Source organism: Python bivittatus, unplaced genomic scaffold (genome assembly GCF_059951505.1).
Source record: "Python bivittatus isolate LINGU-HERP-01145 unplaced genomic scaffold, Pbiv_v1 ctg000220_np1212, whole genome shotgun sequence".
In the NCBI taxonomy this organism is placed as follows: Eukaryota; Metazoa; Chordata; class Lepidosauria; order Squamata; family Pythonidae; genus Python; species Python bivittatus.
The window spans coordinates 1,528,692-1,547,416 of record NW_028277048.1 but is presented as its reverse complement, the minus strand read 5'-3'; the positions used below and the strand labels follow the sequence as shown (position 1 = coordinate 1,547,416).

Here is an 18,725-nt window from a genome sequence, read left to right as displayed (position 1 = left end):
GCTCCTGCAGAAGAAATGGTTCAGACTATTCGGGGTCAAGCCAGATTTTTAGAACTGATGGAATGCAGATAAATTGCCCTTTTGCTGAACATAGGTTAATTCAACATTGGTTGAAATCAGTTTTCTTTTTGATAAAAATGGTTTAAGTACAGGTACTATAATGTATTTTTAAAGTGCTATGGAGACAAATCACATCTAGTACTCTCTATCCCACTTTCTGTTTTATACTTATTACAATGAAAGTTCCCCTCTTTCTCCTTTGGTTTGGCCCATACTGCATTGGTTCAGGCTACTTTGAAAGGAACCACCTTCCCTCTAGCCAAGATCAACGTCTTTATTCTTCCCCTGGTTCCAGAAAAGCTCATGATGTAGCAGGGTTGGGTCTTTCATGGCTTATTTCTGCCTAATGCCCTCATTTGTCCTTTCTACAGAGTATGAATTCGGTGTTTGCAACTGTGCTGGATCTCACCTACCCCATCACTTCCATGTTCTCTGGCTCTGCCTTCAACACCAGTATTCACAAGGTGTTCCAGGATAAACAGATTGAGGTATCCCTTTCTCACCATCACAGGAAACAGCTAGAAAGTGCTGAAGGTCTTTTCCACTTAAGACCGCTCGCTACCCAGAATCCATCATTCTGAAAAGTTTTCTCTTAATAGCCACAGTAGATGTTTCTGAAGCCTGGGGAAAGTAAAATGTCAGTGTTTAATTTGGTTCTATCTCTGCCCTGTGGTAGCCAGAAATACATAAATTAGGTCACTTGTACAATTTCTCCTTTATTGATCAAATAAGCTACAGTAAACTGGAGAATTTGGGTTAATGTATGTGCATGTATTCAGAATACAGTAAATGTAGAAGTCTTTGTAGCCTTTCTCCCTCTCACTTACTGTGACCTTCCATATGATTTTCATTCTTTTCCACTTCGTCACCTGAAGGATCTATGGCTCCCATATTTTAATGTGACAACAGACATCACAGCTTCTGCCATGCGAGTGCATAAAGATGGTAAGTGTGTCTTTCCTCCAGCACAGACCTCATTCCTGACTCAGTAATTCAACATGTATTCCACCCCCAGCTTTCTCCTGAACTTCAGGAGGAGCCAGGGAAGCCAGAAGGAAGTGGATTACGAAGTAGCAGAGAGCAGGGGTGCAACACCCAGGGCCACAGGAGATCCACCTGTATCCATTTTGTGGGCCTAGAGCCTCTGTTTTTTTTAAGTTTCAGGAAGCGCAAGGCAAAATGGATGCGTTAGGCCAGGTGTTTAACAGATTTATTTCTCTGCTTAAACCCTGAAATGTCCCTCCAAAACAATACTAGCAGCTCCCATTTTTGTAGCATCAACTTGCTGTGCAAAACTTAGCATGGTCCTCAAGCTGAGGAAAGTTGCACACTCTAGCAGAAAAGGAAGGTCCTGCTCTTTGTTGTTTCTCCATCAGGGAACAGCCTGGAGAGAGGGGCTTATTCAGATAGCGCTTTCCATTCAGCAGCCCTGTGCTTCACACAGGAAGGCAAAGGCACTTTCTTTACTTGCATCCCAGAAGCCACCTGGCAGGACTGCTGGGGACATGGCAAGGTGGTTTGCTGGGAGTTGCCTTACGTTCATGTCCAGCAATACCATTCACTGTCTGAGGTTCCATTTGGGGAGATGTTTGAACTCTCAAAGATCTTGGCAGGGCTTGCCTGGGACTGCACATGTCTGAAGAGCCCTTGCATTAGAGCAGTGTTTCTCAACCTCAGCAACATTAAGAAGTGTGGACTTCAACTCCCAGGATTCCCCAGCCAGCATGCTGGCTGGGGAATTCTGGGAGTTGAAGTCCACACTTCTTAAAGTTGTTGCAGTTGAGAAACACTGCATTAGAAGAAGGTCACTTTTTTTTTCCTTGCAAGTTCAGTGAACATGATGCCATCTGGGGAGGGAGTAGGAATTTGCCTGAAGCTTATATATAGGGGTAGGAAATATATAGTAGTGTTATCAGCTGTTAGAATAATCATTAGTGTAGCTTAAAAAGACTATTCATACCTTACCTTTCTCCAGGGGTAAGTAGGGAGGTTCAACACTATCTGAGAAGATCTGTAGCTTGCTTGGGTGCCTCAGTATCTTAGTCAGACCTAGTGGATTCCATTCTTTTGCTGAAGAGGCAAAACAGAGAATGGAAAGAACTCTTACAATCTATGGCTTCTTTGAGCCACTTGCCATGTCTCTGTGATAGTCTCAACTGGCTTTGAGCCTGCCTTTCTTGGGTAACATTTCTGGTATCACTAAACCCACTAACTGTCCCTCGTTTGCTCTATTCTTTCTGTGTATTGGAGCAGCCTGGCTGCTACATTGAGTTTGCCAACTCTGCCCTTCTAGAGAAACTGTGGGTTGCTAGTTATTTCAAGAGACCCTATTTGGGGGGGCAGGAGGGCGGGAACAGTCATCTCTAGTGAAACCTAATAAATGAGTGGATTTTGAAATCAGCTTCAGAGGGGGATGGATTGTATGTGGAGGGAGGTGGGAGGTTTTTGTGGTATCCCTCCTGGCCTCCCCTGGCTGCAGCAAGCATCAGATCTCACCTGGGACATTGTTGGCAGCCATGCCCACCTGCAGGACAGGGGCTGGAGAGGCTGTAACTGCCTGGCTTTCTTCATTCTCTGCCCACTTTCCTTCCTAACAGAGCTAACACTTTCTCTTTCATCCCCAGTAGGTAGGCTGTGTAAAGGGTGGCAAATGGTGCAGGTTGGGGAAGGCGTACGCATCTAGGAAACCAGATCTTTCAGGTTAGGGTGGAAGAACTTCAGTGCCAATGCTCTGTCACCTGCAAGTGTGAGGCTGTTGAGGTGAGGCACAGAATAGCCAACCTTTGAAGTGCTGAGTTTCCATGGAACAGTGCTTAAGTGAGAAACAGTTTCTGGTCTCTTTCCCTGTGGGGACAAGTGTGCTTCTCCACTCAGACCTGGTGGTAGGATAGCAAGCTAGGACAGTCAGGCCATTTGCTGCAGCTTTCAGTCTGTGGCAAAAGCTGGCAGTTGCAACCTTCAAAAAATTACATTTAACTGTCCTTGCCTTTTTCTCTTTTGCAAGTGAACTGTTGTGCTCCTTGTGGCTTGTACAGTTCCCATTCCTTTCAACCAGAGTGTGCAGCAGAACTTCCTAGGTTCCCCAATTTTCATTCCTTTTTATCCAGGAAAGCCACTATGACCATTTCATAGGCAGGGACAATCTGGCTTCCCTGTAATCAGAGAGTCCAAACCAGCCTCCTGTTCTGGAACGTGACTTCTTGTTCCTTATGGGTTGTAGAACCATCTCTCTTGAGCTGTTATTCTGTATTGTTCATGCTTGCGTCTCTGTGTTATATGCTTGCCCATAGCAAAGGACTTTCCTCCTCCCCATAAAACTGGACTCCATTGATCTGAGACCTTGTAGTGAGTCCTGGTCTTTCAGTGCCTCAGGGGCCAATGGCTGGGGGCAGCGAGAGAGAAATGACTTGCTGAGGGAGGATTAATCCATGTGGTGTCAGTGCTGAGTCACAGGGGCCGGGAACTGTTGTCTGCTCATGACTATGGAGGCACCCATGGCAACTATGGCCCTCATCACAACCCTCATCACTAAACACTAGGAATGGAATACACCTGGAAGAGGAGAAAAGAATGTCATAGTTGAAAGGGGAAAACCAGAGCATTCTGACAAGTGGGAATCCCAGTTGGGCAAGAAGGCTGTGCTACAGTCTTGTCTGATTGCAACATGGCTGCAACATAGCTGAAAAGCATGGTCTTCCTTTGTTGAGGAAAGCCTTCCCAGTATCCCCCTTTGTCCCAGGTGCACTTTGTCTTTCTGTAGCTTCTCTCATGATGTCACTTCCTGTCCTGTGCTCCCTTCCTTTTCCTCCCCTCCCACTTTTCCTATGATTGAATCTCCATCTTCATCCGGCAGGCAGTGTGTGGCGCTACGTCCGGGCCAGTGCATCTTACACCCCCTATTTGCCTCCTCTCTGCGATCCCAAGGACAATCACTTGCTTGTGGATGGCTGCTATGTTAACAATGTCCCAGGTCAGCATCACGTTTGCCTCACTACCTTGGCTAGTGGACATTGGGGACGCAGGTGGGTCGGAGGGATGGAGACAGTCAATTGACATGGCTTCCTCCCTCCAAACCACTGTCATCCTTCTTTTGCTAGGGCTGGGCATGACAAGCTTGGGGTGGCAAGCCTGGCTTCTGCCCACAGCCACATTTTGCTCAGGCCAGCAATTCTGCATGGCACAGGAGACTGGGTTGCCATGCAGCACATACAAAGCGTTGCCTTGCATGGCTCCCCAGGTAGATTTGGAAGTTTAGCAGGCTACCTGGCCACATGTGGGCTCAGGGGTGATGGATCTAATGGCTGCATATTGCTTGGCTGCTTGGTAAAGTGCTGTGCAGAATTCTCCTGCCTGAGCAGCTGGGCTGAAGCTGGGCTGCATCTCCCTCCATCCCTCTCTGAAGGGCTCGTTGCTGCTCTGGGTATCTCTCTGTTCTTCTGATTGCATTTGTTCCCACATGGTTAGGCTCGCTGTGGCGGTATGTGCGAGCTAGCATGACCCTTTCCGGGTACCTACCGCCACTCTGCGACCCCAAGGACGGCAATTTACTGATGGATGGCGGCTACATCAACAACCTTCCAGGCAAGTATTGGGCAGTCTTGGAGACAGCAGAGCAGCCATCTGCTGGAGGAGAAGGATGGCTGTGGAACCTGACTGGTCTGGGGCTGGCTTCCATTATTTCCACCCTGAAGCTCTCTTATCCTCCGCTGTAAATACCATGGGAGTATCCTGGTGAGGAGGGGAGGTGCTTAAGGAACCAGCGAAATCCCAGTCTTCTGTGAAATAAGGCAGCCGCCGCAATAGCTGTGAGACCTAGTGCAGGAGGATCTGGTGGCTGCCAGCTTGCCTTCTTGGGTCTGATGCAAACTGCATTTGTTGTGCTGGCAGGGACTCTCTGTTGACTGCTTCTCCTGTTGATAAAAATCCATGACATTAAAGACATCTCCTGAGCCAAAGGAGGGCAAGAGTTTAGTATCCTCTCAAGGACATGCAGGCCACATCTGCCTGAACTTCATTGCCTGCTGGTCTCTAGCCTGGCCCTGAAGAGGCCACAGGGAGAAGAGAGACTTTTAAGACTGTGTAGCACGAGCACAGCTGGAGCTCTCTGGGCACTGGGGAAGGGATCCAAAGCAACAGCTTCTCAGAATAGATTTTTACTGTGTCTGAAACACTAATCACTTAAATAACAAATTCATGTAAGAAAAGCAAAAGCAGCCATAAGAAAACTTAGATAAAATGCACCCCAAAAGTTTAGAAGGCATGAGCAATGTCCTACTGCCACCGCCATACTAAACCCTAAAAAGCTTTTCACCTGGACTGGAAAAAAAAAGCAAATGAAATGAAAGCTACTACCAAATCATGCATCTTGGAGAGCACATTTCCAATTTGGGACATCCAGCCAGAAAGACCCGAGATGGAGTGAAAGGGGTTGACTGAGCTGTGCTGCCATGCGTTTTGCTTGCTGCATGCTGTGGAAGTAGTAGCTGCCAGAGAGCCGGCTGAGATGGGCTTAATTTTAGGGATCAGATGTTCTGATTCCCATTCAAGGCACCATTGAGCCCTGCTTACAAGTTGTGTCAGAAATATCTGACCACCTGCAGTTTGTGCTGCTGCTCACTAGAGGGAGAAGTTCAGAAGAAAAGATCTACAGAAGATCACCAGACTGGGACAGAGCTGTTCTTGGCTGTCCTCTTTAGGATGCAGCCAAATGAGATGTGGTTGATCAGAGACCTCTGATGGAAGCCATTAAAGGGTTGGGTAAGAGATGAGGATTCAGCTGAGGCAGTAGCGCTTGGATTAATGAAAATATTTTGAGGGCCTCCTTCACTGTTATTTTTAAGTGCTTGGAAGGCATAATTTGGCTAAAATTGGGGGAAACTGGGACGTTGGGCATTTGTTGAGACCCATCCAAGCACTGTGTGAGTATGAGAGGATTAATATCATTCACATTAGTAACCTGATGAAAATCTCCCTCCTCCCCCAAGTTCTTGGTCCTAGACGGAAAACATCACACATCATATAAACACTGTATATTTCCCCCCCCACAATTAATCATACCTCCCCTGGGAATACAGAATTTGCATTTGAGAACTGACTAGACCTTCCCCCGTGCCCCAAATACCCTTCCTCAGTGTGGTTGCTTTTTATGAAATAAAGACCCGGGAGATTCATGGCTCTCCTGCATGGCCTTTGAATATTTACCAAACTATAATCCCCAGGTTTCCTCTCAAGGCTTGCATTTCAGATGACCTTCTATGGGGCTTTATCCCATTTTGCCCAGCATCTGCCCTGCAGGCGGCAGGTATGTAAACTGACAGAATTTGCAAGGTTTTGGGTAACCAATAGATGGACCATAAGCCCACTTTTTGGTTCCAAGGAATGATTTCTTAAGCAGCCTGGATATGTTGCTTGTCATGTCTTTATATGTTTGCTTTATTGCAAATTGTTCTTTTCCTGATGTTTCTCTTAAATTTAGATCCATGCTTTCTTGTTCTGTACTCATGGGAACAAATAAACAAATGTGCTCACTGATTCTTTCTCTTGAAATGTCCATAAAATATCAACGTATTCTGGTGTTTTTCTTTTTAATCTTGGTTCCCTTGATCTAAGCTTGCTTATTTCCTTGACAACATTTTTTAAATGTGACTTGCTTTCTAGATCTTCACTTATTTATGTAAACTTCTCTAAGTCTATTTCCCCCACCAATTTCTCAGCACCCTTCCTAGTTTGGCAGGCAACATGTTTTCCTTAGAAGAGGCCTTCTCAGGCCTGAACTGAGAGAGGCTATGATTTAACAAACCTGACTTGGCTTTGCCAAATGCTTCTCTTACTGCTTGGTTTTCTGAGAAATAATTGTTAATTGTGTATTTGTCATCTTGTCCATTCCAGCAAGCACATTTTTGTGTGGCTTTGAGCATAAAGTATTCTGTGAACTGAGAATTGTATATTCTTATTTTGGTAACTGTAAAATATGAATATTAAGCCTCTGCTTGTCTACTCTCAAAATGCAAAGAGGCATTGCCTCCTATTTTTAGCATTATCTACCCCCCCTGCATATGGGATATTAATAAAAGACCATCATGTTCAGTTTTACTGAAGGCACTTACACATTTCCTATGCAGTAGATGCCATTTTAAACCAATATGCAGATTTCAGGTGGCAAGCCACAGATAATTGGAGCTGGCTAAAAAGATGGTGAACTGTTTAATATAACTGAAAGAGCAATTAACTAGCATAGCCTTTTTTAACATGGTGTCCTCCAGGTATTTGGGATTTTAATTCCCATTGAAGGCTATGCTGGTTGGGAATTCTGGGAGTATGCAGGTATTTCTGTAAATTTGTGCCCACTACTGAAAGCAGAAGTCAGATGCTACGTGTTGCTTTATTGAATAACACTAAGTTGTCCTTGTTTCTATCTAGACCTTTCTCCAGAAATGAATACAAAGGGAGATGCTGTCCCTTGTAAGACCTAATTGTAGCTAGCTTGTGGGGTTGCTAATCCAAACAAAGTTTTCAGCAGAGCAGAGAAATTATGAAGACAGCCCCCTTTTGCTACAAAGGAGGTACAACTTGATGAAGTTAATGCTGAGAAAGGGAAGTTGGTCAGAGAGAATTCCCTTCTACACCACCAAGGAATGCTGTCCCTAGCTCTTTGATTCAGTGCTGGTGCTGATTCTGGTGGTCATGGTGGTGGTATGTTCTCAGCTCTTGTCTCTCCACATTGCCTTTCCCCTGAAACGTTTCCCCTTTTTCTCCTCTAATGTAGCTGACATTGCTCGTAACATGGGTGCCAAGACTGTCATTGCCATTGATGTTGGAAGCCAGGATGAGACTGACCTCTGCAACTATGGGGATAGCCTATCAGGTTGGTGGTTGCTCTGGAAACGCCTCAACCCTTGGGCTGAGAAGGTCAAGGTGAGTCCCTCTCTTCCTCCAGCCTGTAACTTGTGGGTGGAGATTCCTGCTTGGATGTGTAAGTCTGGTACTAGCTATGTGGATTCTCTTCAAGGAATTGTTTGTTGCATTTTCTAAGCATTCATTGTTTTCTCACAATGGAGAGTACCATTCTTTCTCTGCTTTTATTTACTACCACTGTGGAAAATGTCACTGCATGAGTGTCAGAGATCTTATGAGAATAGTGCTTGTGAAAATAATTTGTCACCTCCTCTGGCTTGTTCTGGCACATCTGCTTGGAGGAGACAGTTCTGTCTCTGTAATTCTGGATCTTCCGTTGGCATCTTTCTCATGGTAGTAGCTTAGCTTATCTAAGTAAGGCTTCCACAAAATCCTAAAGCTTTCCAGAAGCAAATCTCATGGATAGGATGGTACTTTAAGTGGGTCAGATAACACCTTTAATTACATCTTAATCATATTTAAATACCTAGTTCTTATGAATTAGAACAATTATCTTTTAAAATCTGCAAAATTGTTAATAGATTGGCATATTAAATACTGGCCTTGACTTACAGCAGCCTTTCAACAATACAGTGGTTTCCTATATCTTAATAGCACAAGATTGCAGAAGACTGGTTACAGATATAGCTTACCTGCTCCATCTCTCTAAGCTTGTCCTGCAAGTTCAAGCTGGGTTGGATTGGGATATACTTCCAGTATTCCTGGCAGATGCCTATCCAAGCCAGATTCCTGGCAGCCTCACTACTGCTGCTAAGATTCTCTGATTGTTTCCCAGAGGTATCTTCTTACCATCCTCATTTTCTTTCACTGGGGTCATAATCATGGAAAAGCAGGTGGCAGCCATGGTCAAGAGGCACAAACCCATCTTGTATGCCACTTGTAGCCATTTCTAGACGGAGAGGTCCTGCTTATGGCCATTTGTGCCTTAGTCAATCACCTCTTATTTGGACTGTTGCAATGGGCTCTACATGGGGCTATTTAGAAGCAGGGGTAGATGACTCAGGAAGCTCTGAGGGGGAACTTCCTCACATATCTCTCTGTGACCAATGAGCACCTTGGCCTTCAGGTACCTGACATGGCAGAAATCCAGTCCCGCCTGGCCTATGTCTCATGTGTGCGACAATTGGAGGTTGTGAAAAACAGTTCATATTGTGAGTACCTTCGGCCTCCCATCGATCGCTTCAAAACCATGGACTTTGGAAAGTTCGACGAAATCTATGTGAGTCTGAGGGCCCAGCTGGGTTGTTTCACAGTAATTAATCACGCAAGGGGGGTGTCACATTAGAAGGGCTGCTGTGAAACAGCCTCATCTTGCTGATTCAGAGAACAGGGAGGAACCAACTTTGCAATCTGTTATTCACTTTCAAAGAGAAAATAGCTCCCCTGGTCATCTTTTCAAAATCTAAATCTCTTCCTACCATACATTCCAAGAATGAGCTGTCATTTCAAATCATTCTCAATATTTAATCTAAATCTGCCACTAGTGGTTGGTAAAGTTACCTTTTAGCCAAAATGTAGGCTTCCATCAGGGATTACCAAACTGGAAACACATTCCAGTATATGACAATGAAAAACTGAAAGCCTTCCATTTTTTTAATTGCCAATCCTCCTCTTTATCTAGAGGCAATACATTCAGATAATCTGGAATCTCTTCCCTCTAATCACTATATTTCTGCCTGGGAACTGGCTGTGAGAGAAGCATTGAAACCTAGCTTAGAAGTACAGTATTTTCAAATATTCCTAGATTGGAGGACTAAGTAGTGTCATTGAAAGCAGATGCAGGGATTTAACAACATGGGATCCCTTTAACCTGGACAACCTACCATGTGAAATTGTTGATTTGGCCATTCCCTTAAGGCTTCCATACTGAGGTCCCAGACAACTGTTGCCTGGAGAGAAAGGGGCATGAAAGGCTCCTGGTAGTATCTTCTATTGAGATGCAAGGAATAACGTTCTCTTGGATATGCTTTTCTAGTCTTATTGACTAGAAAAGCATATCCAACAGAATATTTGGGTATTTTGACTTCCTTTGAAATTCCTTGGCTCATTTTCTTGAGAGTTGGATCCCAGATTTGCTTTGACTTGTGTGTTAGCTGGAATTAGTGCCAGTTCCAGTCAGTCCCAATTGATCTCAAGGCTAGAGAAGATTGTTTCTTGAAACACTCCTATAGGATCAGAATATTCCAGAGTGACTTCCTTTATCCTTCTCCTACAGGATGTAGGTTATCAGCATGGAAAAGTGATATTTGGCGGTTGGTGCCGCGGTGATATAATTGAAAAAATGGTTCAGGACCGGCACTCAGCAGACTTCTATGAGAGCAAACGCATGGATGTAAGTGTAGAGCGGGGTGGGGTGGGAGGAACGACTGCCAGAGCTTTTTGTACTTGTAGCTTCTCCAGCTAACTAGAAAAAAATATCTGAAGTAATGATAAAGGGCCAGAGTTCTAGCTATTACAAAACAACAAAGGTTCAAGAGATGTGGATGTGCTTAACCCATGATCAGTCTACACTAGGTGTCATTTGAAGATGGTTCATGGAATAGTAACTAAAAGCTGCACAGCAGCACTGTTTGATGGATCACACCCAGTTTCTCCTATCCAGAATACTCAGTGTCACAGCAATAACTTACCTGATCTAGGTTTGCAGTGTTCCAAGTTAAATTTAATTTAGTCAAAACTGATTTTCCAGATCAATTCAAATGATAAAATCAAATCAGTTTTCCAAATTAATATGAACATTCAAATTGAATCAAACTTAATTTGCACAGCCCAGGTTGTGGCAAGATAGCTTCAGATAATTCTGACATCTCTCTTCATTCTGAAGGTGTTGATGTGCCCTAGTGGAGGATTCACAGATCTGGCAGAGATTATCTCTCGCATTGAGCCAGCCAAGAGCTATCTGTCTGAAGGCTATGCCGATGGTGAGTATCAATGGTTAGTGGGTTCAGTTTAGATGTGGAAGTGCTGAGTTCATCCCAACTCAGCAAATGGGCCTGAGATGCCCTGGTGAAAGCCGTTGTGAGCATGATTCAGCATGCTGCTGTCATGGGACATTTCTGCTCGTCCAAAGACCTAGGTAAACAAGCCTAATTGATTTGTGTGTATACTTGTCCCGCTGCTCCAGAATAAAATGATAGAAATCCCAAACTAAGAAGTGAGTACAGAGCAAAAAATTATTGCGGTTTCTGTGTTTATGAAGAAGAAAATGTTGTAAAAGATGACTGAAGCCTTTTTTGCCCACAACCAGGAGAAGAGTCAGATTATCTAACTGAGTATGAGGAGGAAGGAATGGATGCTGTGCGGGAGGAAGAGGGGCAGGAGCTGCTGTTTGCCCCTGCCGAGCAAAATGCTGTCTTTGAAACGGTAAGCCCCCTCTGGGCTCAAGAGGAGCCTGTCCAGAGAGGAGTTGGCCCCTGCGTGGGAGCCCATATCTAGCCGTTGGTGGGTCCTTCTTCAAATTGGACTTCCTCTACCAGAGAGCTTAGTTTCACTCAGACCTGAGCTGGCTACAGGTACACACCTGAAGCTTGAGTGTCTAGCACTGCAGGCCCTAGGCCCTGATGCAGCCTCCATCCAACCATAGTATCCTGTAGGATGTCAGAAGTCTTGACCTATGAGATCTCTTGGGATGTCTGCTGCTGCTGGAACCGGAGGAAGGAGAGTTAGCCCGTGGCAGTTTCTCAAATACTAGCTACAGCTGGTCCAGAATGCTGCAGAATGGGCAGTGATGGGTGCGCTATATTATGTGCACATCATCCTGCTGCTTCACAAGCTGCAGTGGTTACCGGTTGGCTTCACATTTAAAGCCCTTCAAGGCATAGGGCCTGACTATCTGAGGGATCACCTATCTCCAGCTGTCTCTCCCCATCCAGTTCAGTCCAGCAAGGTGGGTACATTCCAGATCCCATCAATTAAGTAATGTCATCTTGTGGGACCCAGGAAGCATGCCTATTCTGTTGCAATTCCTGCACTCTGGAATGATCTTCCCCCAGAAATTTATGTGGTTTCCACTCTTATGTCATTCAGGAAACTATTGAAGACCTAGTTGTTCTCTCAGGCCTGGCGACAGGGTGATTGTGGAGCCCTCTAAATTATTTCAAAATTATTTAACTTTTCAAAATGAATGAAGTTAGAAACTTGGCAGGCCATGGTAGTAGGGTGAAATAAAACCCAATGTTTTTCCTTTGCATTACCTCAGTGGGAGAGTTTTCTAGAATGGCATCTGAGATTGGGGTGACGTTCACTTCAAACAGGAGCATAGTTGTAGGCTGTGGTGAAAGAAGACAAGAACGGAGCAGTGGATTAACTAACACCCCTATCTTTCAGGATAGGCAGGTCTCTTGATGAAACAGCCAAATGTGACATCTTAGAATCCCACTGCCCCACTGCAATTCTTCCCTGCCTTTTGCTCTCTTCTCTTGCTCCTCTCTACTCTGAGTTAATTCCCAGACCATTACTTCTGCTTTTTCAGTACCTCCATTCTTTGAATGCTATCATTCATAGAACTCAGAAGCTAATTCTTCACTCTTTTTCCTTCAAATTCTCTCAGCCCTCCAAGAAGGCACAAACTGGATGCACTTAGAGTGATAAAAAGTTGCATTTGGCATGCTGCATATCACAGACTTTGTGCTTGTTCATCCTGTATTATCAGCCAAGGAGGATCTTTGTATCATCATGGCTAGATGGATCAAGGGCTGTACTGCCATGACTGGCAAGTTCCAAGACCTTTACATTTAACCTGAGCATATCCTTGGCAGCTTTTTCTACTACAGTTCCTATTAAACAGCCACTTAAGGCAGTCCAAAGATATTTTGGAGATATTATGAAATGGAAAGCTTTGCTTTGGCATACACAGGCTTTGGAAGAAGGATGCTAAAATGTGTCTTTCCTTCATTTTAATCTCAGCCTCCCACCCACCTTAAATATGGAACCAACTTGCCTCTGTCCTGTTGTTGGATGCCTCCTTGCACAAACTGAGAGTGGAATCCTTACCATAAAGTTTCCTTCTGGTTTGGTGTGATGGAGACCTCTGGGTCAGCATTATCTAGGGTGGCTAAGCAAAATCTGTTATCAATTGCCCTGTGCTTTAAGGAAGCGTTTCAGGGTCATGTTACGCTCTTTCGAGGGGGGAGGATCTCCCTGAGAGTAACTCCAAGATGTTTTATCACATTTTTCCAGCCTTTCCTGAACAGGGGAAATTTGACCTAGTGTCGATTGTCTAGGTTTCACCAAATCCAAAGGAGACTTCATGGTAAGTGGCTGGTGTTGCATGACTCTGGCGTACCTGTCATGTTGGCACTGTGTTTGGCATTCCACTGGCTTGAGAGAATTCCCACTAAATCCTATATCCCCTACACGGGATCTTTTTTAGGATTGGCCCTGAATTTCACACAAGGATCTGACCTAAGCAGCTAACTCTGTGGCTGCAGTTCTCCGCTAGCAGTGGTGTCTGATTCACAGCAGGGTTGTCTTTTTTTCCCTCCAGGATGAAGAAAAAAGCCTGCGTCATCGCCGGGGAACCTCCCAGGAACTTCCTACCCCTCTAGCAACTCCCAAGGGGCCTTAATGCTGAGTCTCTGTGACCAAACCTTGAGGTGCTGCATAGGTACAAAGCCCCCAAGTCACCTCCTGTAAGAAGTTTTACTGTCTGGCAGGCATAGTCAAGAATCTCGTGGGTGCTTTTAGCACCACCTGCTGTCTTAGAAGATGACCTGCTGGAACTGTTCCTCCTGGCACGAACTGTAGAGCATTGCAAAATGGATCTGGCACAGAATTACCTACCTGCGACAACATCCAGTTCTGGTTGTGTAAAAGGATGGGGAAGGGCTGGCCCTCATGCAATCTTGGTAATTTCAGATCTGGAATTGTAACCACTGACTTGTCTATAGGGCAGGGGCGTGAAGTTGAGAGACGGTTGCTAATCCTTACCCTCCAGCTTGCTGTGACATGAAATAACCCTGAAGCATGGGGGAGACGCAGAAAAGCACTTTACTAACACAGGGTAGGAAAATGGTAAATGGTAGTAGTGCCCAAAAAGAGTGATTCGGTGTCCTGTCATTTCCTGGTCCCTGACCTTGTCTTTTTAGCCACACTGAAGGAGTGGGATGTGATATGACGCTGTCCCACGGCGGTGCCCCCATCTACCTCCCTGCTGCTCCTTGAGCCTTTCCACTCCAGAATTAGCAGTTATTTCAGCCCCTCCACTGGACGAGGTGCAGAAGTCTGTGTAGCTTCTGCGTTGACTAACGTAGTCCTGCTTCAAGCTTAGCCCCAACACCTCTTGAGTTTGACATTCCTAGCCAGCCAGAAGGGTTAAGCTGTGGGCTGCACTGACTGTTCTCTGTTTGTTTTGTTTTTTAATGAAACAAGTGAAAATGGTACCGGGCTCATGACTGGTGATCTCTACAGTATGGCAAATTCTTGGCAATGACAAGTGATTGCTGGAGGAGTGGGGGGAGAGGGAATTTGAACAGGTTACTATTTTCTGCCTTTCTGTCTCAGAGTCAAGAGAACCAAGCAAAGCCTCAGCTATGTAAGCAGTTGAGTTTGCTCTAATAGTGTCCTGCTGGACTAGCCCTCCTCAACATCCTTTCCAATTTACGGGCCATAGGAGCAGATGCCACAAGGCCTTTTTAACTAAGACAGTTTTTTGAAGGCACTGGAAGCTTTGAAATGCAGGGAATCTGCTAATATAAAGCACATACATTAAGCATGTGCTATACAGGAGAGCCCTGGGCAAAGAGGCCTCTTGGGTTCAGTTCATTGTCACAAAAGACCTTGCATACACAACAGCTTTGATTATGCCTCACAGATCTGCACAAACAGCTGGAGCTTGGGGCATTTCTAAAATGGAGGTAGAAGGATATGCAAGGACATTTACAATGCAAAGACTAGAAGTTCTGAATGTCGTATGCTTGCTTACACAAACTCTGTGAGGCTGGCTCATTTTATTTATTTATTGACTGACTTACTACATTTTTAAGGCTGCCCAACTCAAGCAGTGTGATTCTGGGCAGCATACAGCACAACAGAAAAATAATAGACCAGAAAAATAAACCCAAATAACCTAGAACAAACACATTATATAAATATAAAATGTGACAAGCACAGTAATAATCATTTCCAGTAGATGAGCCTCTTATGTCTTCTCCAGGCGTCTATCCCCTGCCTGCTTCCAGAGATAACTGACTCACATGGTTAGAGCCCCCCGGGGCAGAAAGGGAAGAGGAAGCCTGCTCCGCAAGCAGTTGATCCCTTCCGTGAACTCACTGAGACGACATCCACTTACAGCCTCTTGAGTGGCAGTAGGCAAGCATTGAGTTCTGAGCAAAAGGACATTGATGCCATGTTAAGGGTGAAGCAAAAGCAGTCCCACATCTGGGTGGAAAGAGACCGCTTTTTTCATTTCTTTGGCTACCCAGATAAATAAAGATCGCACAGGCATGCTCAGAGGGCATGCTTAGGATGCAGAGGAGTGGATACTAATCAAGTTCACCCCTGCAGATGCAAGACCAAGATGCTGAGGAGAAATGTCTGTCCCACTGCATGTAGGTGGAAGTCCAGAATCGTTGAGTCAGGCAGCATACAAGATGATGATGATGATGATGATGATGATGATGATGATGATGATGATATGTGGCAGCAACTGAAAAGCATGGCAGCCCTCAGAATAAATGTGAAGGAGGTGGTAGTCAAGCAAATGGCCAGACCGCATACTACGGTGGAGCAGGGAGCAAAGGTGTGGCTGTATCTCCACCTGCTGCTGCTCTTACACATGAAATGCACTGTTGGAAGAGCTTACCCTGTTTCTTACTAAGGGAGCACGATCCAGAATGTCCTGCTGCACCAACAGCATAAGATTGGGCACAGAGTGGGTCTCACAAGGGGGCCACTGGCAAGGGAGAATGGATTAGTGGGGCATCCTAGAAGGTCGTCCATATACCAGAGCCATGATGTTTCAGAACGAGTCCGTCTGCAGCACTTGTGAAATCAAGGCAAGCCAAAGAAAGAAAAACTGTGGGGCATATTTGGACCACTGCTTCCTATAGTATAGTGAGAGTAAGAGGCTGTTTCAGGAATAGCAGCCTCTTGCCTTGGAAGACGCCTGGAGGAACAACAGCGGTGTCCTGACTACCTGGAATACCAGAAATCTGTCTTGCTGGATTTTTATTTTTTTTTAACTTTCTCCTTTGCCAGGCCATGAAATCAGTTCCAACAATAATGGAATGATTTGCTCACTGGACAGTGGACTTTGATGTATAACTAGCTGCATATCATTTCAATTGGGAAACAAAAGGGAAAGAGGAAAGTACATTTTAGCTTACTGGGTAGATTTACCTGAACTGCCATAATCATTATCAGGGAACTGAAAAGAGTGTCTTGAATTTGGAAGCAAATGATGTTGCCTCAAATAAGTGGAATCAAACTCAATGGCTGTTCCTAGAACAAAGAACAGTTTCTGGGTCAGAATGGGGGGGGGGGCTTGTGTGATAGGTCCAAGGGGTTGGCAACGCAGCCAGTGAGAATTGGGGCAGGGGAGGCCGCACAGAAAGTCAGCTGCTGATTTTTGTCCCAGAATGCTGGGTGCACCAGCTACTAGGGAAAAATACATTCTCCGTTTCGAAACTGACTCCTAAGAGGCAGACCTTATGGCCGCAATCTGCCCTATTTTTTCTGGAGTTTTCCCCTCTGCAAAAATCATCTGTCTTGATTAAGAGTTCTGGAGTTCAAGTAGCTCAAAAGCTTGTACACACTATAAATACACGTGGGATAGTCGTAAATATATTATGAAGCAATGGATCTGGAATGTTTTTCTCATGGACTGTTGTTTTGTATTTAGTGTCCTGGGCCACAAAGTGGCAGTGGTCAGTTGGCAACAATAGAGTGCTGTGGTCTCGATGTTGGCTGGGTGGGGAGAAAGGACTGAGGTTCTCCACCCTTCCCTCTACAGTTAGATACTACAAGCCATTCTTGCTTACAGATGCTGGTGAGGACAGAAGCAGTGGGCCAAGACCTGGGATACTTAGACAAAAGTGGGAATGAAGCAGCTCCAGACTGGCTGGTTTAACCAGCATAATACCCTAAAATGTTGTTTGTGGCTTAGTGTTTCATGCAAATCCAGGGTATTGGATTAGTTCAGTAAACTGTGGCTCAGTTAACCGTGGATCAGGTGTGGTGTGGAGACAGCTACTGTTCCATCTAGCCCAATACTAAGAACACTGGTAGTGATGATGTAAGCTTTGCTCTAGCCCTGGACTGAGCGTGGAGGCTTTGTCATGTGAAGTAGATGTTTTACCACGGTGCCCTTTGCCTGCTGCCCCCCCCCCCGCCTCCCGGACTCTTTAGAAGTGAAACAAGCAGGGAATTCTGGATTACCAATTATTGTCTTGGCCACTAATAACCACATTGAGAATGCCACTAGAAACATACCAATAGGTAGGCTTAACTCCCATGAGGAGATTAGCCTGATTCTTACAAAACAATGTTAGGGAACAGTTAACACTTCCTCTGGGCGCCAGTGGAGCTTGAGGGTGATGTTAATGAAACCCAGTCCACAGCTGACCTTCACCTGCACTGATGAAGCTCTCCCAGGAGTTCTTTCTAAACGTGTAGAGGGTCCCAGGTTGGGGAAAGAGCATCTGGAAGATGAACTAAGTAGGGAAGGAGAAGGACTGGCTGCTTTCGTTTGCTTCATGCAAACGTATCCTGTATATGCAGTACAGTATTATGAAGAAAAGTCCAATGGAACAGAACTAGCCAGTGGTTATAGCTGCCCATTCAGGCCGGACTTCCCAAACATGGAGCTGTGCAGGTATGCGGGGTTACAATTCCCAGCATTAAAGGCAGTGCTTTCTGGGCATTATAGTCTCAGTGCATCCAGAGGGCAAGACTGGGTAAGGTTGTTCAAGAACTGTTGTACTTACCTCAAGAAGAGCAAGCTGCAAACACCAGCTTCAAAGTAACACACCTAGAAGACAACCAGGAAAAGACAGGAAGGAAATGCAAGACAAGGAAGACAAAACTTTATCCCTGTTGGGAAAGTTAGGCTTGGATGGCGGGCTTGAATGTGAGCATTCAATCAGCTGGATGGAAGAGGGAAAGGACCAAGGCTGGCCGAGTGATAAGAGGGCGTGTGGTGAGCTCCCTGCTTCCGCCTCCGTTCCAATTCTGGAGTTGGCTGTCACCGGCAGGCCAAAGGGGGGCCCTTGATAATGCAGATGGCGTTTCCTGTGGAGGCCCAGGAGAGATGGTCTGTTTGAGATACTGGCATTTCCCAAGCTTTCTGTTCACCCAGCCAGGCTCCTCTTTTCGTCACAGTCTGGTCCTCAGTGCTTTTCCCCCTGCTGTTGCCTCCTTCTGTGAACACGAACCACACCTACCCATAGAAGCATTTGGGCAGGCAATACGGGTGTATTCCAAATTACTCTCATGGGATGTGTGTCTATACAAGCCGTACTCGGTGTTTCAGGAAGAATGTCCTCCTCTTTCCACCACAGAAAACTTCAGAACTCTGCTAGATTTTTCTCCAGGCCTGTACTTTCTATTGTAAACACATCAAACTCATTTCTCAATAATAAAAAAACAAGGTGCTCTGAATCCTATTCTAAAATTCCTGGGCTCTGCTCTAGGAAGGAGGCTCTGGCAAACCACTTCCGAAACACCTTGCCTTGAAAACTGCAAGGACTCATCCAAGCAGTCACTGCAGAGTCGGTAACGACTGAGCACAGATTAAAAAAAAAAAAAAAAGCAAT

At 45.3% G+C, this 18,725-nt stretch overlaps 1 protein-coding gene and 1 long non-coding RNA gene across 19 annotated transcripts in view; one reads left to right on the top strand and one right to left on the bottom strand.

Moving 5' to 3' along the window:
* PNPLA6 (patatin like domain 6, lysophospholipase) overlaps positions 1-14,352 on the top strand; it is a 52,380-nt gene extending 38,028 nt beyond the window's left edge. For 12 of the 17 annotated variants that reach the window (XM_088137603.1, XM_088137599.1, XM_007436442.4 and 9 more), the window contains 10 exons: positions 432-548; positions 936-1,005; positions 3,914-4,030; positions 4,525-4,641; positions 7,826-7,974; positions 9,041-9,193; positions 10,190-10,306; positions 10,799-10,895; positions 11,222-11,337; positions 13,460-14,352. In XM_088137603.1, coding sequence (XP_087993729.1) covers positions 432-548; positions 936-1,005; positions 3,914-4,030; positions 4,525-4,641; positions 7,826-7,974; positions 9,041-9,193; positions 10,190-10,306; positions 10,799-10,895; positions 11,222-11,337; positions 13,460-13,540 — 1,134 coding nt within the window. In that variant the 3' untranslated portion in view covers positions 13,541-14,352. Of the gene's footprint in view, positions 1-431; positions 549-935; positions 1,006-3,913; positions 4,031-4,524; positions 4,642-6,278; positions 7,975-9,040; positions 9,194-10,189; positions 10,307-10,798; positions 10,896-11,221; positions 11,338-13,152; positions 13,226-13,459 lie in introns of those variants that run through there. The other 5 variants (XM_088137600.1, XM_088137607.1, XM_088137606.1 and 2 more) reach the window with 5 other exon arrangements.
* On the bottom strand, positions 548-18,032 carry LOC148216237 (uncharacterized). 2 transcript variants are annotated; one of them, XR_015795587.1, is made up of 4 exons: positions 17,898-18,032; positions 12,168-12,242; positions 2,026-2,130; positions 548-681 (listed from the first exon to the last, which is right to left on the bottom strand). It is a non-coding gene; the product is annotated as an uncharacterized LOC148216237 (long non-coding RNA). The 2 variants fall into 2 exon arrangements; XR_015795586.1 differs by lacking the exon at positions 548-681 and having other exon boundaries at positions 1,809-2,130.
* Positions 18,033-18,725: the final 693 nt, after the last annotated feature.